At 32.9% G+C, this 25,853-nt stretch overlaps 5 protein-coding genes across 9 annotated transcripts; 2 read left to right on the forward strand and 3 right to left on the reverse strand.

The window, feature by feature from the left end:
* Window positions 1–2,722, forward strand: LOC108343720 (probable protein ABIL5). Its single transcript, XM_052867563.1, has 9 exons — window positions 1–240; window positions 388–484; window positions 608–690; window positions 1,094–1,241; window positions 1,632–1,731; window positions 1,867–1,903; window positions 2,067–2,227; window positions 2,338–2,402; window positions 2,507–2,722. Exons 2-9 carry the CDS (start codon window positions 395–397, stop codon window positions 2,591–2,593), a joined length of 771 nt encoding a protein of 256 aa, XP_052723523.1. The 5' UTR covers window positions 1–240; window positions 388–394; the 3' UTR covers window positions 2,594–2,722.
* A 262-nt stretch (window positions 2,723–2,984) lies between these two features.
* On the reverse strand, window positions 2,985–6,373 carry LOC108343719 (rho guanine nucleotide exchange factor 8). The gene is made up of 7 exons (XM_017582062.2): window positions 5,556–6,373; window positions 5,255–5,371; window positions 4,658–4,812; window positions 4,445–4,519; window positions 4,087–4,359; window positions 3,665–3,985; window positions 2,985–3,572 (listed from the first exon to the last, which is right to left on the reverse strand). The coding sequence occupies exons 1-7, from the start codon at window positions 5,821–5,823 to the stop codon at window positions 3,135–3,137; spliced, it is 1,647 nt and encodes a 548-aa protein (XP_017437551.1). The 5' UTR covers window positions 5,824–6,373; the 3' UTR covers window positions 2,985–3,134.
* Window positions 6,374–12,307: 5,934 nt separating this feature from the next.
* Window positions 12,308–16,702, forward strand: LOC108345983 (uncharacterized). 4 transcript variants are annotated; one of them, XM_017584872.2, is made up of 5 exons: window positions 12,308–12,812; window positions 13,320–13,386; window positions 13,481–15,237; window positions 15,385–15,529; window positions 15,880–16,702. In XM_017584872.2, exons 3-5 carry the CDS (start codon window positions 13,504–13,506, stop codon window positions 16,506–16,508), a joined length of 2,508 nt encoding a protein of 835 aa, XP_017440361.1. In that variant the 5' UTR covers window positions 12,308–12,812; window positions 13,320–13,386; window positions 13,481–13,503; the 3' UTR covers window positions 16,509–16,702. The 4 variants fall into 4 exon arrangements, with proteins under 4 accessions (XP_017440361.1, XP_017440362.1, XP_017440360.1 ...); XM_017584873.2 differs by having other exon boundaries at window positions 15,394–15,529; window positions 15,877–16,702; XM_017584871.2 differs by having other exon boundaries at window positions 12,309–12,819; window positions 15,877–16,702.
* A 1,473-nt stretch (window positions 16,703–18,175) lies between these two features.
* Window positions 18,176–21,529, reverse strand: LOC108344775 (AUGMIN subunit 1). Of its 2 annotated transcripts, XM_017583264.2 has the most exons (7): window positions 21,169–21,529; window positions 20,831–21,044; window positions 19,982–20,114; window positions 19,765–19,899; window positions 19,448–19,571; window positions 18,722–18,859; window positions 18,176–18,621 (listed from the first exon to the last, which is right to left on the reverse strand). In XM_017583264.2, exons 2-7 carry the CDS (start codon window positions 21,036–21,038, stop codon window positions 18,514–18,516), a joined length of 846 nt encoding a protein of 281 aa, XP_017438753.1. In that variant the 5' UTR covers window positions 21,039–21,044; window positions 21,169–21,529; the 3' UTR covers window positions 18,176–18,513. The 2 variants fall into 2 exon arrangements, with proteins under 2 accessions (XP_017438753.1, XP_052723524.1); XM_052867564.1 differs by lacking the exons at window positions 20,831–21,044; window positions 21,169–21,529 and having other exon boundaries at window positions 19,986–20,114.
* Window positions 21,530–21,724: 195 nt separating this feature from the next.
* Window positions 21,725–23,659, reverse strand: LOC108343976 (DNA-directed RNA polymerases II and IV subunit 5A-like). The gene is made up of 3 exons (XM_017582437.2): window positions 23,057–23,659; window positions 22,041–22,154; window positions 21,725–21,953 (listed from the first exon to the last, which is right to left on the reverse strand). The coding sequence occupies exons 1-3, from the start codon at window positions 23,435–23,437 to the stop codon at window positions 21,828–21,830; spliced, it is 621 nt and encodes a 206-aa protein (XP_017437926.2). The 5' UTR covers window positions 23,438–23,659; the 3' UTR covers window positions 21,725–21,827.
* Between the last annotated feature and the right edge of the window lie 2,194 nt (window positions 23,660–25,853).

Consider the following 25,853-nt stretch of genomic DNA (forward strand, 5'->3'; position numbering starts at 1 on the left):
CGGGTATAAAATAAAATCTGTAATGCAAGTACCAGTGTAGTGTCAGTCATTACGATGCCTTTTAACATAAAAGCTCACAAAAGAGAAAAACAGAATGTCACGGGACTGAAACTGTTGTTTGTCATCTTCCACCATCTGTTCTGTGCTTCCTAATCTGCTCTTTATTGAATTTTGTTTCTTTCAACATGTCACAGCACACAAGCCTCGATTCCTGACATGATTCTTCTTTGTCACTTCCTTGTAAGATTCACAGAAATGAGGCATATAGTATACTCATATATACATTCACACGTCTCATTCAGCATAAGGAGAAGATAAGGAACTCTTATATTTGACTTGGTATTGTTTTTGCTGCTTCAACTCTTGTTTCTTCCTCTGAATCAGCAGCACGAGCATGGAGGTGAGTTTCAAGTTTCCTTGCCTTGAAAAACCAGAAGCTGATGCTGAAGTAGAAGAAGACATGCGCTTTCAAAATTCCTTTCAGGTTCATGTTTTTCTATATCTATCTGTATACATGCAAGAGTACTTGTTGTGTGTATTCTTTCTGTTGTTCTAGTATTCTGCAGTCTTTCAATGAAGTTCCATGTTTTGTTTATGGTGGTTGTAGGAGCTAAGAGAACTGCAGTCTCAGCTGCACCATGCTGCAGATTATTGTGAAACGACTTTCTTGAAAAGTGAAGCTAAGAGAGAGTTAGTTCTTCCATACTCTTATCTGAATGTTATTTTCTGCTTTTGGCTTTAGCCTTGTGCTTTTGTCTTTCACAGTTTGCTATGAGGTTCAAGATTCATTTCTCCTATGCTATGGTGGTCCATGTTTACATACCCTGTTAAAGTGGGTGAATGATACAATATACCTAACAAATTTAAATAGAAAAAACCTTAATATTATGTTAGAAAATGAATTTTAAATTCATCTCAGTCTTATAAAACTGGTTTATTAGGTGATGTTTGCAACTACCTATGTATTATATTTTTATCATAGGGGTTTCCAACATATTCAGTTATACATCTTTTACATTGAGCTTTCTAATTTTGTAAGAGTTTTTTGCTGGATGTGCTGACCCATGTGTGTTGGAATTTGTGTACATTGCAGTGTGATGGAAAATACAAAAGAATACATATGCAGGGCCATAGTCACTGTAGTTGATCATCTTGGAAACGTCTCAGCTAATCTTGAAGGCCTTATTTCTCAAACAAGTGCAATTTCTGAGGCTGAGTCACGAATCCAGTGCCTCAAACAAGTTAGTATTTACTTTGCACTTGCTCAAAATATACATTACAGTATGTTATCTAAAAATTAGAATCTGCATAAAACAGAGAGCAATGATATTCGCTATTCAGTTTCTAACATTAAACAACTTATATATGCTTCCTACTAGTTTGTCTGTTTTGCTGATTAATTTATGTTTATTTGAAAACAGTAACTCGTTATTCACAGAATATCTTACACGTTAGTGATGAAAACTGTATGATCACAAATATAATAATAGAGTAATAGTTACCATAGAAAAGTACAAAACAAATGTAAGAATATCATTGCCATAAAATAGATTCTACACTGCAGAAGAAAAAGACACAAAACTTTAACATATGTAGCAGATCCTTAACAGTTACTTGAATGATTCTTTCAGAGACTTTTCTCATGTGAACAATATGCTGATAAGCTTGCGCTCACACAGATGAGATGGAGGGAGAAAGTGCCAAGATTCCATTCTCGTTATTTATCTTCACGTAAATATTTGATTTTGTTCTTTTGAAAGTGACAAAAGTGTTTCTAATCAATTACATTATACTGTCAGTCCATTATTGCTTTTCCATTTATCTAATTTATTTGTGGTGTCTTTTTTACCTTTTTTCCATGATCAGCACCCATTCTTGAGAGATCAAGCAGTGAGAAATTAAGGTACTCATTCCTCAATACCCTCATGAATCTGACAACAATTAATGTCTGACCACATGTTCTCTCATTGTCAGAACCAAGGAAGAGCATGACATTCTCATCATGATGAAAATGAACTATATATTACATTTCACTTTTGTCTTTAATATATTCTTATTTTATCCAGAGATTCTGAAACTGAAGATCCCACAAAAGTAGAAGACAAACACATACTAGAAAAGCAGGAGGAATTGCCACTTTTCTTGTACACCCAAAAGCCACATGCAGATAAGAATTTGAAGCCAACCAGTGTTACAACATTGAACAAACATAACAATGTGACCATGGGTACAACATTATGTTCTTCTAATACCAAAAGTATAATATTTTGTTCTTCTACAAAGCTTTCTTTTTAGTTGCATCTCTGACATAATTTTCTTTCCATACTAAAACTATAGTGGTACCTGTTCGGGATGGTTTCTCAGTCTTAACAAAAGTTTCAAATCCTACATTTCATTTTCAAGTGAGTTTGTTTTCTGTACTCTAACCTGTTTGATGTTACATAATAAATTGGTTTTTATGAGTCATAGATTTGTAATTGTGAAAGGCTTTTATTTTCTTTTGCAGGGTTCCCCGAAGGCTACACGCCATAGAAGATCCTTGCATGGCAGTGACATCTTATGGCTCATTCGGCGTACTAAACGAATCCTATGAAAAACTATATTGATTGTAATGCAAATGCTACTAGTCTTAAGTACTCATGGAAGTTGTATGATTCTGGAACCAAACATTATTTGCAAATATTTATATGTTGAGGCACTTAAAAAGTAGCTACTTTTACAATTTTGATAGCAAATATCGTCATGGTTATGATGATTTAGTTTTAGGTTTTAGCACAAGTGAATGATCATACATTTTGAACTTGTACTTCTGAACATGACAAGGCTTCAGGTGCCAACGAACTGCAAATTGGGTTCCAACTAAGGGTGAATATTTCTACAGTGATTTTACCAGGACTATCAATCTTCAACTATTTTGAAGTAAAGATATAAATAAGTTACAACCAGTCCAGTAATTACACAACCTAAGTCTGAATGACATAATGTACAAACGGGTTATAATAAGAAGCATAAGTAGGATCATACTTCTGCATAACCAAAGCCTAGATGAGTGTTTACGCAGTAGCTTCTCTTTTCATGTGTTCCAATATTTCTAATATTTCTTCTCTCTTCCCCATTCCAACTTGTTATTGATATTAATGTCGAGCTATGGGAACTTTTAAAGCATTCAAATACTCAAGCTTGTCCAAATAAGAAGATTTATGAGCACAATCAGGAGATTTAGTTGAACTCTTTTCATCATTTTCGTCCACGAAATCCTCTAAATCTTCAGTGAGGTTACTGTTCTTTGCGTCCAACTCCTCCTTGATTGAAGTCCAACCCATGAAATCTGAGAGAGTCATTGAAGGTGGTGTATCTGAAGAGCGAATGTTGGAATTTTCATCCTCAGAGTTTGGGGAAGTCCTCCCAGATATTGGTAAAGAATCCACTGAAACCCTTCTGCTGCTCACTGCCAATGAAGGGTTCTTTGCCACTGAATCAGTATACAAGACATCCTCAATCCGTGACAAAACTGTGTAAGCAAGGCTTTCTATTACTCTTGAGTAGCTCTCTAGGATGGCTTGTCCCACATCCTGTGCTCATTTTGAAAGCATTCAAAATTTGTCAGTGACCATCTAGACATAATACTATAACATGAACAAACAAGTTGCAGTGTTGTTTTCACCTTGTTGTATTGTATTTTGCTAATGTCAAGTGAAGATTGTGGAAGCCCTGGGAACTGATGTTTGAGCATCAGCAATATTGTCTCAGCTCTCTCCTCAAAAAGTTCCCTCTTCTCTATGCTCACTGCCGAACCCCAGGAAGACTTATTATCCTTATTGGTCATCTTCCTTTTCCATATCACAATGGAAGCTTCCATCCTATTCTTGAGGTCAAGCACTTTATGTTCTGTGGACATGTCCATTGTTGAGAGAAATTGCCCAGGATCAAAGTATTCCACTGTAATGCTCTTGTAGATTGACTCACCAAGGCTTTCTCTACCATTCTGACAAAGACAAGAAGGAGAAGATTGACCCAAGTTCCAAGCTTTGAGTACTAATGAAATTATTAAGCCAGTTGGAGATTCGTTTGGTTTAATTTTATTACCTTGGGGAGAGATTCAATATAGTTTTCAGGGATCGCCATTTCTGATAGTATTTGAGCATTTATTGCCATGGCTGCTTTAAGCACTTGGTTAACATTGTCCTTCTGGAACTGTAGCCATTTTCCGGCCCCATCAGACAGCCCTGTTGGGTGAACTTTAACTGTTGGTAGCCACCATTTGTCGCTCTTCCTGCTGTTAGAGATACCATCAGGATCCTCGTCATTTTTAGAGACATACCAGAACTCATTTTGATCTCTGAAGTTTTGTAAGGTGTCCTGTTTCATCTCTATCTAGTTAATCCAAAGTCGGTGAAGTGAAGCCATTTGAACAAAGTGATTCAGATAAGATCTAACAACTTACAATGAGCATTGCATCAAGCTTGCGCAAGGCGGGGATGTTCATGAGCAGATCAGTTCGTTGTCTAGTAGTCATGATCTGCACAATATCAGAACATATTGCTTTCAATGATAAAATTGAAACCAAGATTCTTGGACCTCTAACTTATAATTAGTAATATGTTAGTCTTGAATTTGTAGGGGTAAGAGAAGTGGACGACATAATAAGGCTGCGTACCTCCATGGATGATCCATCCTTAGCTATTTGTTGTGATGGAGCAAATTCAACAATATGATCAGTGACAGATAGGAGCCACTCAATTTCTTTTCTCCACCTGGCCTTTCTGTCTGAGGCCATTGGCTCCAGCTTTGATATTTCTCCAAAAACAGATGCTGCATTCCATCAGAAAGAAGCAAATTATAGACTGCAAATTATAGACTGCAAATTTCACTGAGACTTGAGAGAACAAATTTCAGTCAGCCACACTCTAAATATACATGTGTTTGAACTAGAATTGAGATGACTACAGTATCTATTTGTTATACATGATTTAAATCACACTTCATCTTCTGGAAACCATTTCAATCCCCTTACAAGCTAGTAGGAACAATAAAATAGTCAATTGGCACACATTAATTTGAGGAATTTGGATTCTCTACTGGGTTTTCTGTACTGTTTCTCTGCTATGCCTTAAAAATACTCTGATGGACAATGATTTTAATGTTTTAAAATATATTAAAAAGATTTTTAAAGTACCAATATCAGTAGAGGATATCATCAAAAAACTCCAATAGAGAATCTGGATTCTTAATTTGAGGTAAAAAAGGCATATACCAGCCAGGTTTGTTACGGCATTTGATAGAGCCAAGGCTGAAGAAACACCATTCCCTGCACCTGACATGTCTTCTCCTAAAAGCAACTTAGCAAACCTTTCCTTCATCAAGTCAGTGTCTGAAATAAAAGCACAAAAAGTCTGTTTAGCAATTCATTCCTAGTGTTCTTGATCTTCTTATAAGTAATAACAAACACTTTATGATTTCATTTCTTCACTTTGATTGTGATCAGATTAATTTAACTGCTACTTGAAATCCAACCACAATCTTAACTTGAGTTAAAGTTGGAAGATCAAATATACCAGTTGGTCTCTTTGGAGGCATTCTGGGTACTTCAACTCCCAAGCTTGGTGCTGGACTGTGATCGCTATATGGGACATGAAAATCCATGGAGTGATTAAATGAGCTCCTAGAATCAAGGCTTTTTGAGTATATCCTATCACTTTCACCTGCATCGTCATGATCCTTATCAACTAAACCATGACTATGCTTCCCTGACTCAAACATCCTTCTGAAATGAAAAGATTTGGACTTCTGCATGCCACTATGGTGATGAAAAGTCCGAACCATTGTTGATCAGACCTTCTTTGAGTGTCAAGCTGTTACCTTTGTTTTTGTAAAAAAAACAAAGGAACAAGTAATTGGATGGTGAAATGTTGGCCCTGAAGTTAAGTTTGATGTGTTCCCTCTTCTTGATGTTTTATTCCCTTTAGAGTACTGTTTGATCAACGAGAGAAACAAGAACCCCTTCTATAAAAAAGTATGTCAAAGGATGTCAGCAAAGAAACTTAAGAGAAAATGAAAAACTTGACGTTGTTTCATAGAATTGTGGTGTTTATGTTTGAAGCAGAAAATAGCGAGGCTAGTTTGAGGACAAGGTAAATAGAAAAAATGGCAGGGCAGTAATCTGTTGAGGTTGTTTCTGAATGAATGGATGAGAAGTTCATACTTCCATTGATTTCCCCATAAATGGCAAGCAAAACCATTAATCTAACTATAGCTGTTTATTGATGCCAAAAATGCAAAACAAATTGAAGGAAAAGAAGTTGAACGAGAGAATGAATGAAGAAAATGGCATTTTGACAAACACATTCAATGGTTGTCATGTTTTCTGTTAATTTGAAAAGAAATTTGGATTAATTTAAGGAAAGCAACAGAATGAGATGACTATAATTAGAACACAACAAACTTAGCTAGTGTGCAAATCATATGTGACTTCATTATTTTTCTCTTTGTTCATCAAAATTATTTTTTTCAACAATTTCTACTTAAAAGAGAGATAATAGCATAGCAAGATGGAACTGTAATATGAAATTAAGAGTTTAAATACTTATGTAATTAAAACCTGACTTGTCATTACACGGGTTTAGGTACATTCAATTATTCGCTCGTATTTGAATTGTATATTAATATTTTTTTATAATAATTAAGTTGTATAAAATATATTCTTATAAAACTATACCATCTCATTGTTCTATAATATTAAAAAAATCATAATTTTATAGACTTTTGATATTATAAATCATATATACATTTTATATTTGATATTTTATACATAAAAACTAAAAAAAAATGTTATTATTAGTGAATTACGATTCAATCTATCTTCAATCCAGCTCAAACTTATTTAACGCACGAGTTAAATGAGTCGGGTTTAATTCAATCTATGTTTAAATAAATTAAAATATTTTTAGTTCAATCCGATTCAAATTTATAGTGAAATAAATTGATTTATAGTTAGAATTCATTATAACAATTGGGGTTTTTCATTAATGATTATGAGTGAAAGATTTTACTATATTAGGTAATGTTGATTTTCCTCTATATAAAAGATTTTTCCAAAAAAAATTAATTCCTGTTTTATTTGTATGGTATACCTCTTTGTTTTACATACTATTTATATAAGAAATAATTAATATAAACTTTATATGTGCTTGTTATTTAATGTTTATCTTCTCAACAATAAATTATCTTACTTTACTGAACTTCTAACTTTTAACATTTTAAATACTTATATCATGGAGTTTATAATTTTTCAAAGTATTTTAAATTATATTAAGAGAGGATAGGAATTAGAATTGTTTTTGTTTCTAAAAAATTTGCTCTAGTCATATCTGCTTGTACATACTTCTATAATTACATGTGATTCTCTCATGCATATAAATTGAAATTTACGTGAAGACATGTTTTTTGAAGTATATATCAACGTAAGATAGTAACTTTAACTTAGAAAAAGCAAACATATGATTTTTCATCATGTATACTCTCTCATCATTCATGGCATTATAATTAAAAGAAATACTAAGAACAAAGTAAAATTTACCACAATAACCACAAACTATATTAATGTACATTCTCAGCATCTCTATTTTATCTTATTTTGTTATAACATTAGAGGAAAATCTTCAAAGGAATAACTATTCTAATAAAACTAAAAATTAAAGTAATGTTTCATGAATTTATACAATTTCTCTATCTTTTTTATCAATAATATCATGCAAGTAAATTCATCAATGTTTATGCATAGTGAGAGATTGAGAGAGAAAACAAAAAAAAATATTATTATTAGATTTAATGTCGCCTTTATTTATGTGACATAACTTATTTTGATAGAATTATATTTTGCAATATAAAAAATTCACACGTGGGCCTCCTCCTAACATTGTGTTTAGGCCCATCTTGAAAAAATATAAAAAAAAAGTACAGTAATTTGAAATATGAACGATGTACTATATTTTCCTCCATTAAACAAATATCAAATATACTAGTAAAAAATAATGAATTTTTATGATAATTATTTAAATTTAATTTTAAAATGAAACTCCTCAACCTTAACCAACACTGCTTTGTCCCCTCCATGATCCTTCTAACCCAGAATTAAGGAGGAAATTAAGAACTTGGAAAGCAACCATTGAATAATTCCACAATAATTTATGCATAAAAGTTGTTCTAATATCATTTGGTCAACCTTTTGAAGATCTATAACAAAAAATTGACAAAAAAAGCCACAACAAAAACATAAAATAACAATCATTATTGACAAAGAGAGATCAACCACCACCTTGTTTAGTTTTATCATGGTGAGATAAGTAATAGTCTCTAACTATCATTATCTTACAAAGATTATTTTACAGTGTTAAATCATTTCCTGTATATGAGTCACATGCTGCATCACAAACCAGTTTAACTATGCAATTATTGAACAATTAGTCTCATATGTATACATTATGTGTATAATAACATAACCATACAAGTACATAAAAACAAAGAAAGACTACAAAAACATCAAATCGATGAGCACTGAGAGAAGAAGGTAGATAACAAGATGTCTCATTCCAACACTCATCATGGGTCACAAAAATACAAGCAGCACCAGCAGCTGGCTTTTTATTGTTTTCTTTTGTACCAGTGGGACCATGTGTGTGAGAATCTGTGTTCAACATCATTCAAATCCAGATAAGGATTTTCCAACATTGTGATACATTCTTTTTCCCAAACACTTTTTATTTCACTTTTTCTTTTCCAAATATAAAAACTTTCACATAATTAATTACTATCATTCAGGTTAAAAAAAAATTATCTCAGTCATTTTTATCAGTATAAACATTTCACATAAATGCAGATAACAGAAGTTTATATATAAACTCTGTTTTCACTGTTAAAACAGAACAAAATTTGAAATAACACTTGTTTGTCCTTTTGATTATGTGCATTTGCTGGCTTGCCCTTTGTCACACATTATAATTTTGAGTGAAGCAAATGTGTTACCATGTAGTGTCTCTGCACAAGCTCCACATGACAAGACATAACTGTACTAAGATTATTGCCACCTATACTTTGTCTAAGTTTAAATTCAAATTTTGCAGATGGTGTCTCCATGGAGATTTTCAAGGTTGTTTTTTTTTCCTATAGATGTGAAAGAAACTTTGGAAAAACAAAACCCAGTTGCTTTGTTTACCTTTCAATTATTTAATGCAAAGGTTGAGTGATATATGAGAAGGGAAACCAAAAGGGTTGGTAGCTAATTTACCTTTTGTGATTTTTGACCCTTCTGTTATATATTCTACAAACTAGTCTTCTTTTGTCTTGAATGTCTCAGTGAGATACGTATTTGCTAAAATTCATGATATCATGTTGGTCACATTTAACTAACCACAAAGTTTGAAATTGAAGATAGTTTCCTCTTTGATTCATGATTTCACTCCATTTGCTTAGCCACCAGAAATGGACAGAACATGAAAATTTTGAATTAGATGATGGGGAATTGATAGGGGAAAGTTAACAGTGTAAAGCAGAAAAAAAAGTTGTATTTAGTAGGGAAAAGGCTACACTGATTTTAGGGTTGAAGACCATAATTGAGGAATGGGCCAAGCTTACACGTCAATTTTTGTTTTCCTTGTTTGTCTAAATCCATTTCAGTTTCAATTGCACACACCTTTTCCCCATCTTTGCAATTTTTGATTTTGTAAAACCATGTTCCTTCATGAGGCGGGAAGTGGAAAACTTTCTTTCAGTAATATTGCTGTCTTGGAATAGCAGTGAAGTTTTGATATTTGAGTCAACAGTTTCTGTCTTCTTCTTTTTTCTTTCCTTTTTTACTTTGATGCTTGAATAAGCATCAATTAATTGATTTGGTATGCACACATATTGAATTACAACTACCATAATTTTGTGCTGCTAAGTTATAGAGAAGCATTGAAGTCTAAATTGCATTGCACCCTTTTTAAAATAACAGACTCTGACTTCAATTCAAATTTGTAACCAAACAAGGAAAAAAAGGTGGTGAGGGTTGAGTTACATTTATTATAGGGGCCAAATGTGAAATGCAACAAGAGTCCTGTGACTTAATTTAAAAAAAGTGATTTCAGTAACTTGTTTGAGCGTTCAGGGTACCAACTGACAGGTGTAAAATGCAGATGAAGTTCAGTTCAACAGTGAAAACTTGGAATTCATTGAAGACAGAGACTAGTTTGGGAAACAAAAATCGGTGGTGATTAAAGTTAATTTCTGTAATCAAAGTTTAAGAAATAGCTTCAAAATCATGATATGTTATTCCAAAATCTCATTTTGATTTGTTTAAGTAGTCTCATTCAGTGATGAAGTTACACATAAATTTTGAAGATTAAACAAGTGTTATTAGATAGTGTTTTCTTTTGATAATAAGACATTTTAGGCGGCAATTTTGGTGTGGAATGTTGCCAATTGTTATTTATGAAGTTTTTGGTTGATTGAGTTTAGGTACTTATCAATGCTTATTATTTAATGCATGCTCTGCAAAATTCATGACTGAAGTTAATACATTAATCTTATAGGTCTGAATTAATATTGTTCAAAGCTACTTACTGTACTTGAGAACATGCAATGAGGAATTCTTTTCACAGATATAGGTGGGGTTTTATGTTTTTCAGCTAATGCAATACTAAGTAACACTTTGGCTTTAAATGAATATTATTATTATTACTATGATTATGATGATGATGAAAGGTACAATACAAAGGTTCATACGAGGTGTGTGTGAACAATGAATGGATTGATTTTCTTTCTGTTCAGTGAACCAAATGCACCCATCAAACATTTTTCCAACAAAAACAGATCTTTTCACAATTTTTCAGATTTTTTTCTCTTTCCTAATTTTTTTTCAAAGAAATAAAGAAAAGAAAAGCTCTGGGAAAGTAAATACTTCAATAAAGTATCAAAAACTAACTGCAGATTCACCAATGGGAAAGTTGTTTCCTTGGTATCTTGGTATGCTTGGGAAAGAGATATTAAGTAGAAATTTTTGTTATGAACATTAAATATTGAGAATTTGGTTTGAAGATCGAGTAATATGCCGGCAAATTTAGACTTTAGTTGGAGTGTAGGGACAAGTGGATCTTCAGTAATTAATAATTCATTCTAAGCAAACATTTGACTTTAAATGCTTTTATTATTATATCTTTTAATTTCTTTATTCATTACACACTAATTGTCTTTATCACACTCAAATCCTTGTAATTAATAAAAATACTATAATGAAGAAGGACTTTTTTTAAGGGATGCAAAGGGACTAAAACTTGATCAAACAGGGTTAATTATCACCTAACTGGATCAAACACCGTGTTTCTGCAAGAAAATCAGCAACCTGTTTCCTTCTCTGAAGACATTTTATAATTTTTTAGCACCTGTTGGAGGACTTGAGTTATTTTCAAATTTTAATATTGGAACTACGAATAAGTTTAAACCATATTTCAAATTTATGATTTTCTGTGTACGTAAAGAAGTAGCATTTCTTAAAAGAAGTTAACTTTTTAAAGAAACTTTAGTGTTTCGAGAGATTAACATTAGCATCTTATTAAGGGGTGTTCTAAGTTCAGAAAAAATGAATTTACTATAACATTACATTAACTGGTTTTCGATACCGACACAAACAAAACTTAGTTAGAACATGCGATGATTTATTAGGTTGTGATGCAGTGCTCAGTTTCTAGTTTTTTTTTTATTGTCAGTTTGCTTCAATTATCTGCACCTGCACTGTTTTAAGGCACTTTTTATTCAAGCTATGTGACAAAACATAATAATAAAACCTTCAATATAATAAAGAAAATATTAAACATAAGATCATATGGTGGCATAGCTAGATATTATATTATATATGCAATGATTTACGTATGACAGCAAATAACGAATTTAACCTTAATAATATTGCCCTTGCTGACCAATCTCAATCTTCATAACAGTAGAGTGCCGTAAAGACCAGGTTTCCAACTACAACTACACTATTTATTATACAGTTTAACTGATATCATTACACAGGTTTAACTTTTTTCTGATATGGATGATTTATTACACAGTATGTTTTCTGATATTGTTTGTATAATTTTTAACTTTAATTTTTATAAAGTTAATGAATTTATAATACTTAAGTATGAGGGTGTGTAGAATTATTTTACTTTACCATGACATTAACTGCGTTCTCAATAGTTTATTGATTTTCAAAAGTGTCTCATGAAAACAACCTTTTTAAGGTAATGTGTTTTAAAAAATAATAATGACATGATAACTTTAGAAGAAAAGAAGTACCAAAATTTTTGTTTTGATCAACTGGTTTGCGTGGAGCCATTTTTCCACTCTGACTGTCTGACCCGTGTGCTTTTGAAACAGGTTTTGCTTTGCTTCTTTGGCACTCTGCAACTATTGTGTACCACCAAAGCCATTTGCTGCCATTTTTCACATCCATGATCTTTCAGTGATTTTCTTGTCTCCAAACAATTCCCTTTGAACAATACTAAGAAAAACACTCACACTGTGTTTTTTTTTTGGAAGCTCAATGTTGTTTGTTGTTGTATCTACCCTTCATCCATAAACAAAGTCAATGCAACTATTTGACTGTCTTGTTCTTCCCATGTGGATCTGAGTCTCTTGCTTGCACCTCGCTCCCTTGGACGAAGCTTCCCTAAGCCTTCCTGGCTCTTCCTCTTCATAAATGCAACTTTTTTTTCTTATCTGTTTTTCATGAGTTTCTCATCTGGGTTTGGGATTGGTGCTGCTGATTATGATGAACAGTTGAAACAAAATCAAGGGTAAGTTGTAAGTGTTGCATGAAACCGTGAACTCTTACTTCTTTTTGGATTAAACGGTTGGCGGTTTAGCTTCTTTACTGTGAGTTTCTGAGAATGTTGAATGTTTGGTTCAATCATCAACTCTGAGGAGAAACAAAAGAAAAGTGTCAATTTTTTTATATTAATCTGGGAAAGAAAAAGTGGAGTGTGAATTACAGAAATGTCTTAGCTTGCCGATGGATTCGTGAATATTACGATGATGTGTGATTAAAGTTTGAGTTTTTGGAATCATTTTCAAGTTGGGTCCTTTCTGATTTCAGTGGAGAATTTCTTACAGATCTCCGACTCTCTTTCTGTGCTTGGTTCAAGAGCCCAATTGAAAACATGTGCAAATAGTTTAATTTTGACAGTTCAAGCTAATGATCGAGACTTTTTTTCTTTTGTTTGTTTCTATGTTGATCTACCTCCTCTTTTTTGCTAGAATTGTTGTGTTGATGACGACTAATTAATTAATTGCACATGTTTCAGTTGGACAAAAAACAAGCCTCGTTTTTGTCTCATGTAGACAAACTGAGATCCAAGAAGACAAGACCATGTAAGTATTCTGAGGTTTTAATAACAATTGTTGTTTGTTTTGGTTGTTAAAATATTACTAGACTCCCAGTTTGTTGATGAAATTTCTGTGACAGAATATCCCCCTCAAGACTCAGTCATGTATAGACCATTCATGACATGTGATGATCCAAAAGGGGTAGTTGAGTGTGGGGCTATAAGAAAATACAGGACCAGTTCTCAGAAAATGAAGGACAAGACAAAAACTAGGAGGCCGGCTGAGACATCATTGGCTAACAAACAAGACAAAGAGGAGAAGGTTTCAAAAGGATCCGCTGAAAGGTCTTTTGATCCATCATCCTTGCAGCTCATGGAGGTTTCTAGAGGAGCTCAAAGGTTGAACAACATGATTGATTCATGGTCTAGGGGTCTTATGTATGATGGAAGTTCTGAAGATATAGCAAAAGATTTGCTAAAAGGGGCTCTTGACCTGCAAGAATCTCTACTAATGCTGCGCAAGGTGCAAGAAGCTTCACAACACATGGCTACCTTGAAGAGAAGACAAAATGGGAAACCTGAAAGCAGCAGATTTGATGCAATGCCGGTTGATGGAACTGCACATTGTGATCACTTTGGTGAACAAAGTTATCAAATGGGGTTCCGAAGACGTTGGCCTTCAGCTGATGGTTCTTCAAGTAGCTGCACTGAGGAGCTTAAGAAAGTGATTAAGGAGAGCCTGGTTAGTCAAAATTTGTTCAAAACCACTGAAGGGTTGGATTCATCATCCACATTCCACTCCACAAACTCAAGCCAATCTTCTGGGGCTTGGAATGATAAGCTTTCTGATTCTTCTTTCTCACCAACAACTTCGAGGAGGGAAAGACGATCCAATCTGGTTGCCAAGCTGATGGGTTTAGAAGAAGCCCCTTCAAGATCATTCCCAGCTGTTATACAGAAACAGCTGGAGAGTCCAAAGATTCTGAATCAGAAGAGACATGTATTTGACATAGATATGCCTAAGGTGAGAAAAAATGTTGAGAATGTTAGTCTGGAACGTAAGATGACCTTGAAGGAAATTCTTGAGACTACTCATTTCAATGGACTTTTGAAGAAGAGTCCTGTCAGAGAGCATAATGTTCATGTCCATCCTTCCTTTGATGCTCACTACAAACATGTTGGTGATTTACCTCCTATTGTACTTATGAAACCTCGATGTAGTCCATATCAGGAATGTGTGAACAGTTATGACCATGTTGTTCCTCCAGAAAAGTTATCCCTCAGAAATCTAAAAGCAAAAGTTGCCCCTTCCAAAGTGTTCCAACACAAGGAAGACTCAACCACCAACGTGGGGAGAAAAATGGAAGAACATTTATCCAAAAGGCTTACCAAAGAGGAAAGAACTAAGCTCGTCAGAGAGGTTGTGGAGTTGAAGGAGAAAGAAATCAAGCCTATTGAAAACGAGAAGGCTCCAGGAGGTAAGGTAAGACTGCCTAGTCATGTCAGTCACAAATCACATGTAAATGAAACTGTTGATAGAAAAGCTAAGGTGAAGACCATTGCCACTAGTAGAAAGCTTTCGCAAAAGGAGGTTTTAAAATCCAAACATCAACAACAAAATCTTATACCAGTAGTTGAGGTTTCGAAACCCAAATTTGTGACAAAATCCCAAGAAGATCAAGGAGAAATCAGCTCTACAAGTACCAAGATTAGGAAGCCACAAAGTGGCTCCCGAAGTGAAAAGAATGAGACTCCCAGCAGAAAGAGCACTGTTTCAAATTCAAATACCATATCAAAACCAAAGAGCCAAAAGATTACTTATTCCAAGGAACAGAATAAGAAACAGATGAAGAAGCAAAGGCCTGCTGTTGCTGAGCCTGAAGCAGCTAAACCAGTCGTAAGTTTACTTTTGCTCTCATCTTTTTGTCTCTCGCGAATCTAACAGTATTGTGTATCATCTCTTGGAAATTTGAGTATGGGATAGAAATCCATTAATGAAGCAAGGCCTTCAATCTGAATTCTAATTCGTTGTTTTTCTGAATAGGATCAACAGTTAGGCCAAGAAGAAGCAATGAGTGTTGCTGTTTCTCATAAAGATGATTGCCCTGAGATTAGAATAATAACTACAATAGCAGATGATCTTGCGATGGATCATGAAGAAGTATATGCATCTGCAAGTAAGATTAGAGGTAAATTTCTCTCAAGTTATCTTCACTGGTGCCACATTTCAGCAATTACATGTGAGAGGTTATGCATGTAATATTTTTGAAAATGTTTGGATAACTGCCATATAAAGATAAAATAGCCATTGCACTGATACTGAATCATGAATTGACAAGTATAGTGAGTTCATGACTTTTACAATAAATACCTTAAAAGAGGATAGGCAGTTTCATCCCCTCATTTTCTTAAAACTATAAACAAACATATTAACTGTAGATCCACCAGTTATTTTTATTGACAGTGCATGGAAATTAAACTCTTATAAACCATAGGTTTCTTCATGAGTTTTGACATAATTTTTCTTTTATTACAGAAGTTTCTGAGCAAAACCAGAGTTCTTCTAGTGATGATTACTCTATGGTCAAGTCTGAACGTGAAAATGATATCATTCTTGCTGAGAAAGCTCATGACATCATCAATATCAGTGAAACAGATTACAAGCCTGACAAAGACAATTCTGAGCTTAAATATTTGCTTCTGACAAGTCAATCATTTATTGAGCATGCAGAGAAGTTCCTCAATCTTGATGTTGACTGTCCCAAGCTCCTACCAAAAAGTGAAACTAAGCGAATATCCAATCTCATACTCTTTTTGGACTGTGCAAATGAAGTCACTGAGCGTAAAAGCTTGCAGGGATCACATGCAGTTAACCCTTTATTGCTAACTTGTGCGGGGAATCCAAGATTGCACATTTCTTTAGGGAGGTTGGTTGATGAAGTGTGTAGTGCCATTGAGCATCTAACATCTTACAGTGAAAAAGTGGCTTCAGATAATATATATGCAATGATGGAGAGAGATATAAAGGGAAACAATGGACTGATAAATGGAATATGGAACTGGGGTTGGAGGCATGGATTTACTGCAGATGAAGCTGAGCAAGTTGTGAATGAAGTAGAGGACCTAGTTTTAGGTGGATTGATTGAAGAGATAATTGGAAATTTATGATTACATATATTTTGAGACCATGTATACAGCCTTTAGATATCAGCATCTTCAACTTGTATATAAAGGACTCATTGAATTGATACAAGAAAGAAGAGTTGAACACCTAGGCTGCAGAAAGTTGCATAATTTTGCTATGCTATGAATAACCTTTTCTTTTAGTATAGTATAATGATACTCCTGCCATTGGATTATTCTCTAATGTGTTCTTTGACCTTCCATGCTAATATCAAGCTATTGGAAAATGTAGAAAAGAAATGGAATTGTAGACACCAAACTCCATCACATTATTGTTTAGAGGAGAGTTATAAAGTTGGTTGTGATAAAAGTTGGAAGAAAATGTGAGAGATTATGAGTTTAACTTTTTCAACTTTGAGTTATAAGATTGGTTTGAAGGATTTTGAGAGGGAATACCCAGATAAATGAAAAAAAAATTACAAATAAGTATTAATGATATATGAATAATCATATTATTATCCATTAAAAAATATGGGTTTAATGTAAACCATTAATATAATTGCTGTGATGGTTTTATTATTGTAAATTACGGGTTTGTTGAGCAGATTATCTAAGCCCGTAATGTGGACCCAACATGAAGACTTTTTCTTTTGAAGCCCAATTATTACTAACTACAATCGAAGACTAAAATAATATTAAATATGTTCTGGAAAGATTGTCTCAGAATTATTTTTTTTTTTCGAAAAGCTTGATCCAAAATACATTTCTGTATTTTGAAAGTTTGTTCCTAAAATCTATTTCGAAAATCTTATCCTTATTCTTGAAATCGTGTTATAAAAATTTTAAAAACTTTGTCCTGGAAGATTTCTGGAACACTGAATCCAGAAATCACTTTTACAAAGGATAAGGCAGTCATTTTGAAAATCATGAAGGTGTAGCTAGAAATCATGGGATTGAAAGAAGAAAAAACATGCAAGAATTTGCTCTTAAATATGGCGTATTTATCTTCACACCATAATACTTTCTTCTTACACCTCACACCTGCATAGGTATAGGAAAAGGCCAAATTGTCCATAGGTTGGAAAGGAAACATTCTGAATTTCACATTTCAAATTTACGTTTTGAATTGTGGAATTTAAAACTCAAAAATTATGTATTTCAGATTATACAATTTGAAAATGTATACAATCACAAGTCTAAAGGTTGTTTAAACTCTACTATTATAAATATCACAAACTTTAATTTTATCTTAATTGATACTTAAACTTTATCTTTTATACATACATTAATTTTGTTCAAATTAATTCTTAAACTTTACCCTTTTTTTTCAGTAAACACCTAAAATTTTAATTTATTACAATTACTTTCAAAACTTATAAACTTTTTATAAACATTTTTCTAATAAATGAGTTCAATAATAATAGTAGTAATCGTAATCATAATAATATTAATAATCAAATATAAGCTCAACTCCAGAAACCAATTAATATCGATAAAATTTCAAAAGCCTCATATAAATTTGGAAAATGAACCGCATGAATAAAAATGAGAAAAAAGCCGGGAAATGCAAAAGTTTAAAGTAGATATAATCGCCAGCTACAATTTCTTCATCTCCAAAATCTGTTTAACACTCCTCTTAGAGACTAAAGGCCCTTGCAATCTTAGGATTATTACTACTGCATCATCAATGAGTAAACATGAGATTACAACTAATGCTACCAATCATCATCATTGATTAAACATAAGATTACAACTATATATCAGTGCCTAGCAAGGTTCATGACTCTCTGCAAACCATTGTGATCCTCACCATTCAAAATTTTTATTTTAAGATAAAATGTGAAAGAATTATATGCAACAATATGTCCAGTGAATTGGATGATGGCTGCATGATACGCAATTTGATATTCAACTCTACCTAACCTGATTCCATCCTGGCAGCCAACTTAAGTGACTCTTGTCCATAGATATCTTTAGTGAGGTTGAAAATCAGAATCTTGAAAGCAAGCAAATTTACAAAGAAAAAGGCTTTAAAAATTATAGTATTATGTCACTCAGAACTGGCAAGAGCTGATTGCAAAACATCTTCAAGATACTTCTCAGCATCAGCATACTGCCTTTTCTTATCCTCAATTGCTAAGGCAGCCAAAGCTTTATCCTGAAAAATCCCAACCAACAGAAATATACGAATAAACACAACATGGTTTTAATACAGTCAAAAAATATAACAAACAGAAAGGCTTGTAAATCACGAATACCGGAGGCAAATCTTGGTAACTCCTCAGAGTATCAAGGATGGGCTTAGTTTTCTTCTCTAGCTCCTTTCTATGCTCAGCCATTTCAACCAAAACCCTATGGCTAACCTCGGGGGTATAACCTGCATGATTCAGCACCGCCTGCACCAAATGTTATTCAGGGTGTAAAAGATAAGAATCCGAAGTATAAAAAAACATGATAATATCATACAGAGTAGAGTACGGGGGGCATAGTAGTAAGCCAAAAAACCACCATTAATATCCTAGGCTGCAGCCTATAACAAGAAAACGGGGACTATGATAAAAAATAATAACATCATGTACAGTAAGCCACTTATCAAGATCTTGTATACAGAAAAGTGTACTAAAGAAACTACACGGTATAATTAACCAAAACATAATAAGGTATACAGATAACAATCCATAAACATGAGAATAAATAAAATCTATCAAAAGAACACAAACTTAAGGCGCAATACATAAACATTAATGCATAAAAAAGGCTTTAATTCGTATGGGATAATTCTTTTTTTTCCATAATGACTAAAGTTATCTACTACATTTTGCGATTGCTCACATTCACATCCTTTTGTTTTCTCTATCTTTATGACTCGCACCCTAAATATAAATACACATCCAATATCATATACATTCCAACCATATATTTCAAAACTCAAAGGACTAATTTCTTAAGCCTTCATCTATCCACAAGAAGAAGAGACAACATACCTTGTAGTTGGCACATTGTTGCACGTACTGTCTTTCTTTTGCAGCCATTACTTGTAAATTTGTAGCCCAATTATCCATCTGAGCCTCACATGGAGCTACCTCGTCTTCTAACTGAGCAAGTGTTCTGCATAAAAATTGGTTTGTGTAAACTTAACAAAATAACTGATAACAAACGAGAGTGATGCCAAAAGGCTGAATATACTATCTAGGGTGATATCATGCAATGCAACAAAGCACCTGCAATTACGTACCTACAATCTTCTGTAATATTGACTATTGCAATTTAAAACCCTGCTTTGACTCATTTGTAAATGTACCTTTTCAAATATGTTAGCCTGGCTATTGCCTTTCTAGTGTAATCAAGTAGAAGCTTGGATTCCTTGTTAACTTCAGCCCTTTTTTCCTCCACTCCAGTCTTCCTTAGGGAAATATCACCCATAGCTACAAGAAAGCTAAACACAGATTCCAGGGTGAATCCAGACTTCCAATATTGATACAAACAAAACAACAATGGACAAACCAAACAAAACCCACCTACTCATTTCAGTATCTCTTATATTCAACAAGTTGGCCACATTTGCTAGAACTTGTGCTGATGTAACCACATTGGAGGGCAGGCTCTCCTGCGCTAAGCCCACATTCTCCAAAATCTCCCTAATCCTCGCAGCTGCAAATAATCATCATCATCACCAAAGGATTTAAAAATTGACTATGCTTAAATGTTACCAACGCAGAAAGCTATAAACTTTCGGTAGGTTAATATAACTTATTCCATGCTTCGTAACTGCCTCAATAAGTTTATGTGATCTTTACCAAAATTATGATGTCGAGAACAAAACCAATACCAAAAACATCTATACAGAATTTTCATTTTTTGGTGAAATAGAAAACAGAATTTGAAATCCAACTAAAATAGCATCGTGATCAAGCAATGTCTATGCTCAAATGATTTCTCAGTCTCAATAACTTCAGAACAATGATCCTCAGTCTGCAATATTAACCAAACTGTAACCACATTTCCCAGGAGAACATGTTCCGATATTGGAGTGCAAGCTGTCTCGCAACATACCCACGCTTTTCAAAATCTCCACAATCCTGGCAGCTGCAAGGTTTTAAATCCCAATGCGTAGCCACAATAGCAGCCAAATTTGCCGGCAACTTCAATAATCACGATCGTTTTGCGGATTGGGAAAAAAAATGAGGAACCCTAGCCATAACTCTAACTAGAAACAAATCATCATCACCATAGTTTCCACAATCCGTGGCTATGGCATCACAGCTTAGCCTGTCCAATTTCAGTAGTACGTAATATTCCACAATTGAAAACCACCGTCGTTTTGACGACAGAAAGCGTGCGAAACCCTAACCCTAAGAGTGACTGACCTTGGGATCGGTACTCGGAGGCCTTAAGGCGGAAATCACGAGCTACAAGGCGCGCGGCCTCGTCTTTGGCTTTAGAAAGAGTGATGAGATGGTGCAAATGCGAGACGCTGCGCGGTGTGTATTCGAATTCCGGAACGGGTTTCCCAACGCCTTCGAACGTCTTCGCAAGCCATTCCTTCACTTCCGCCACAGCCTCTTTCTCGCTCATTCTTCTCTGAAACACATACGCACACACTCGATTTCAGATCAAGTCCAATGAATCAAAACCACAATTGAGTGCAACATATTTCAAATCTCTTCATGTGAACAAAACAAGAAAAAGAAAACAAAATCGTTACCTTCTTCTGAATCTAATGAATCAATTCTTCTCACTGCTAACGCTTTCTACTTTCCTCGTTTCAGTGGCGCGTGATTACGGATAAATTCTCTCCTGTATAATTTGAATTTATTTCGAACAGCATTGCAATAAAGCTTTTTCTTCTTTTTTTTTAACGCTAGTTGATTTGTTACTCTAAATAAAAATACATTTTCCGCGACAGAAACTTGAAAATGCAGTATTTCTGTTTTGTTTTTTTATTTATTTTTGAGGATCGAAAAATGTTGTGGAAAGTGAAACTTGTATGAACTGTGACTACGTGAAAATGGAGAAATTAATTGATATTTAAATGAATTATTGTTCTTTATAAATTAAAAATTTTAAATACATGTAATATAGTCAAAATAAAAATCAAGTGACATGTAAAAAGTAATATTTTTAGGTGAAATATGTAACTAATACTAAATATAAGTAATAGTTTAATTATTTATAGTATCTTACATGATTATGATTCATCTTGTTGTTTATATATAATGTAAGTCTTCATCACACTTTAAGAATAATAAGATATTATCCATTTTATATTAAATATTTACGAATTTACTTTTATACCACTCTAAAAAATCTTTTATTAAGCAGGTCTTCCCTTGTTATGAAACATGTCCTGTGAAAGCTAAACTTCTATACAACAAATCTGTAAGTAACATATCTGCCAGCTGTTTCACTTGGCCGTATAATCTTGACAACCTGACCTCGCTTCAATCCATAGTATCTTGCAACAGGATCAGTCACCTGAACCCTAGGTAGCTGGGATCCACCCCGGAAATTTACAAATAAAGCACCATGTCAGTGTCAACAGAAAAATTGTAGAACAAAGTGAAGACAGTGATCAACCTGGGTTTCTTTCACAGTGTATCTCTCAACCAAAGTTTTCTTCTCTGCCTCAGTGAGAATCTGATGTTCAGGGACAAGCTCATGATCTTTAATGTTCACCAACAGCTCTGCCTCCTGAATCAACACTCTATCATAAAACTCACATTCACAATGCACAAAATCAAAATTAAATAAAAAAAAATGTTCCATTACAGTAGTATATCTAGAAGCTATGCAAGTTATTTCCTATACATTTTAGTAAGTTTCTCTATACTTCAACAATCTTTACATTTTAGTGTCTAATGACAGAACACCTAGAAACCACCACGTTAGTTCCTATACAAAGGATTTTAACATTTGGTATTCCAATGAAATTATGCAGTGGATAGCGTTTCAAATATACATCAACATGAAGCACTCTTTGCTTCATTTCAAGCTGAAAACCTCCTCCCATATTCCAACCCATTTTCAGTAATTTTACTTAACTTTTTAGCAAATCCCAAAACATAGAAAGCACCTTGTCCTTTTCGAACACACACTTTCAATAGGTTGCTCCATAGTTCATCAGCACGAAAATGCTGATCACGAATAACCCTGAGTTCACTTAAAAAACCACATCAGATGGAAGCAGAACAAACAATTACAGGCAAATCTCTGTTTGAATAACAAGTCAAACGTGATTTCGAGAATTTCTCTTTTTACAGAAAAAAAAAGGTTATATTTCCATTAAAGTTCTCATAAGCATTTTCAACTTGTATCCAATCATCTCTCTCTCCCTGAAAGACCACACATTATTCATTTCAACACAAACACCAACCCTTTTGAACTTAGAGTAATCCTGCCAATAGGAAAAGACCCTTTAAGTTCTCCATTTCAAATTCCTACAGTTCTGACTTTCTCCATTTCATGTTATGTCATTCAAGATTTTCTCACACGTATTAACAAACAAGGCAATAGAATTTTTTTCATAAAACGTACGTACATTCTTCTTTATTGCATTGTTCATGATTATTGCACTCAGAGAAGGGGAAGGCAACCTGAAAAACCTCCAAGTGAAACTTGGAGGAGATTTCACTGATGCAGGTTCTGGCGAAGGGGGTGAGGCTGGTCTGAGTGACGAGAATGGCTCTGTAGACGTTTTCGGAGTTCATGCGGTTAGTGTAAGTCTTCATGGTTTTGACGCCGACCTTGGCCTCCTCCGGGAAGAAGATATAGATCTGGTCGCCGGAGTTATCCTTCTTGGACTTGTTGATGACGAGGTCCTCACGCTTCATGTGCTCGCCGTACTTGGATTTGAACTGGTGCTTGGACATGTTGATTTCGAAGTCTCCCACAAGGTACCCTCTGTCCCTCAGCATCTGCATCACCGTCTTCCTGATTCGGAACAGCCTCGAAACTTCTTCCTCAGAAAGCACCATCGCCTTCACTTTGCTTTCCCTCCCAGATTTTGTTCTTCTTGATTACCTTTCTTCGTTTGCCCTAAAGTTTGTACTTTTATGCTGTGATTGTACCAAATGATTCACTCTGAGAAGATTTAGAAGTGCAGATTTAAACCTTTTTTTGTATTCCATGGTTACCACTGAAATGCGCGGATTGAGAGGAGGAGAGGTTCAGAATGTTGACCACCTCACCCATGACCGAAAAAGAAGAAATAAAAACACATAATTAAATAATAAAAGAATAATAATAGGGTATATATATATTTATATTCATTTGATATATATAAAAAAAAATTATTGTACCAAATGTAAAAAATTTGTGTGTATCAACATATTTGTAGAACAAAAATTAAGTGTTTGTTTATCACCCCGTCAATGTATAATTTTTTTGTGAAAAGTTTATGCTTATGGTGTAAAATTTTCTAATCTCAAATAGTTATAAAATTACTTTCATGAAAAAAATTATAGTCTTTTTTTTCAATTTGTTGTAAACATTTATTTTTTATTTTTTTTCTACTATATTAACCATATTATTTATTACTTTTTATTTATTTCCCTTTCAGTAATAACTTCACCTTTTTTCTTTTCTTCCCTTTTCACCCCATTCTTATCTAAACAGAGTAGAATTTCAATCCAAAAACCTAATGAAAAAAAAAATAAATATATATATATATATATATATATATATATATATATATAACATATTACAATAATTATTTTAGTAACCATTTAATTTTTTAGTATAATTTATTGATAATTGTCATTTTTTAGTATCTTGATAATTGTAAAAGTTTCTGAAACTAAACATTTTGCTATTCCATTATAAAACAACTTAATTATTTATTTCAAACTACAAATCATAAACAGTAATGACTACAATACTAATCACACATACCTTTTAATATAAAAGTATTATTCTTAATCAAATTTTGTTTGATTTATTTTATCATAAAAATATGCTTTATTTTATATAATATATATATATATATATATATATATATTATAAACATAATATATGTCATACAAAATTAATGTGTGAATTCCTCAAACGTTAGTACCAGAAAAGTTGTAAATCATCGTGGAAAAATACTATAACACTTTTAGAAATAAAATATCTTAGAGAATATATATTTCGTTATATTTTATCATGGATAAGTATGAACAAGTTTTTTTTAAGAATATTCTTGTGAAAAAAATAGGAATTAGATTTTAAGAAAAATATTAATACCATATCCACGAAAGATAAGTAGACAAGTGATAAATTATGAAGTTAATTGCCATATATTACTCTGTGAGATCAAATTAATTTTTCTTTTAATTTTTTTCCATCAACAAACCATTTGTGATATACATTAATTCAAGAAACAATTTTAGTATCAATATCTACCCTAAGTTTGAAAATAAATAAAAAATAAAAAATATAATAAGAGCCTCAGAATATTAAGAGCTAAAATGTTTATACCAACCTGATGATAAAACATGAGATTGTTTTAATATTTTATTTGGAAATCATCCTAAATTTTCCTAACAACATCAAATTAATTTCGCACAATTTAGAATTTCATAAAGTTTTCACAAAGAAAACACTTAATTTTCTATAAAAATTCACATGTATTTTCCTTATATTATGGGAGAACATTTTATGGAGTGAACCCAAGAAAATCCTTTAAATTTCACATTAATATTTGATATTCACTTATAACTAATTTCCAACTACCTTTAATTCTCATTGTATCAATAATTATTTCACATATTTAATTAAAGAGACAAAAAGTAAAAAATAAAACTAGAAATTCGATCCACTTCCTCATGATTATATCACTTTAAAAGAAAAAATATATACAAATATATACAAATTTTAAAAAATTATATTAAATAGTTTATGCAAAATATTATATGCATAAATTATTAATTTTAATTTACAGGATATTAAAAAAAAAGCCAAGTAAAAATCAAACCACTAAAACATACCTGTCAAACTGAAAACGAAGACAAATTTATATTTATATTTTGAAAACTTGACCATTATAATGTGATACTAATTTGGAACAATAATGTAATAAGAAAAGTCAAGGAATATAGTTTTATTAGCATGTGAATTATTACAAAGTTTTAGTACGTGTTCAATTTCTAAAACTTACAGCAATAAGAATAATATTTCTAAAAATAGCGTATTACGAAAATTAAATTTAAAAATATTTATTTAATATTTAAAGGGGGTTTTGGTAAAGTCTTTTACTTCTAGAAATTAACTAAATAGCTTGAATGATTGTTGACATCAAATTTGTACATGGCAACCAGGTCAAACATAGTACAATTCTAATCCTTTTAATACAGATTTATTTATTTTTTAATATATATTTATTTATTTTTAATACAGAGTAGTGTGACTTGG

This window comes from Vigna angularis, chromosome 8, assembly GCF_016808095.1.
Source record: "Vigna angularis cultivar LongXiaoDou No.4 chromosome 8, ASM1680809v1, whole genome shotgun sequence".
Lineage (NCBI taxonomy): Eukaryota > Viridiplantae > Streptophyta > Magnoliopsida > Fabales > Fabaceae > Vigna > Vigna angularis.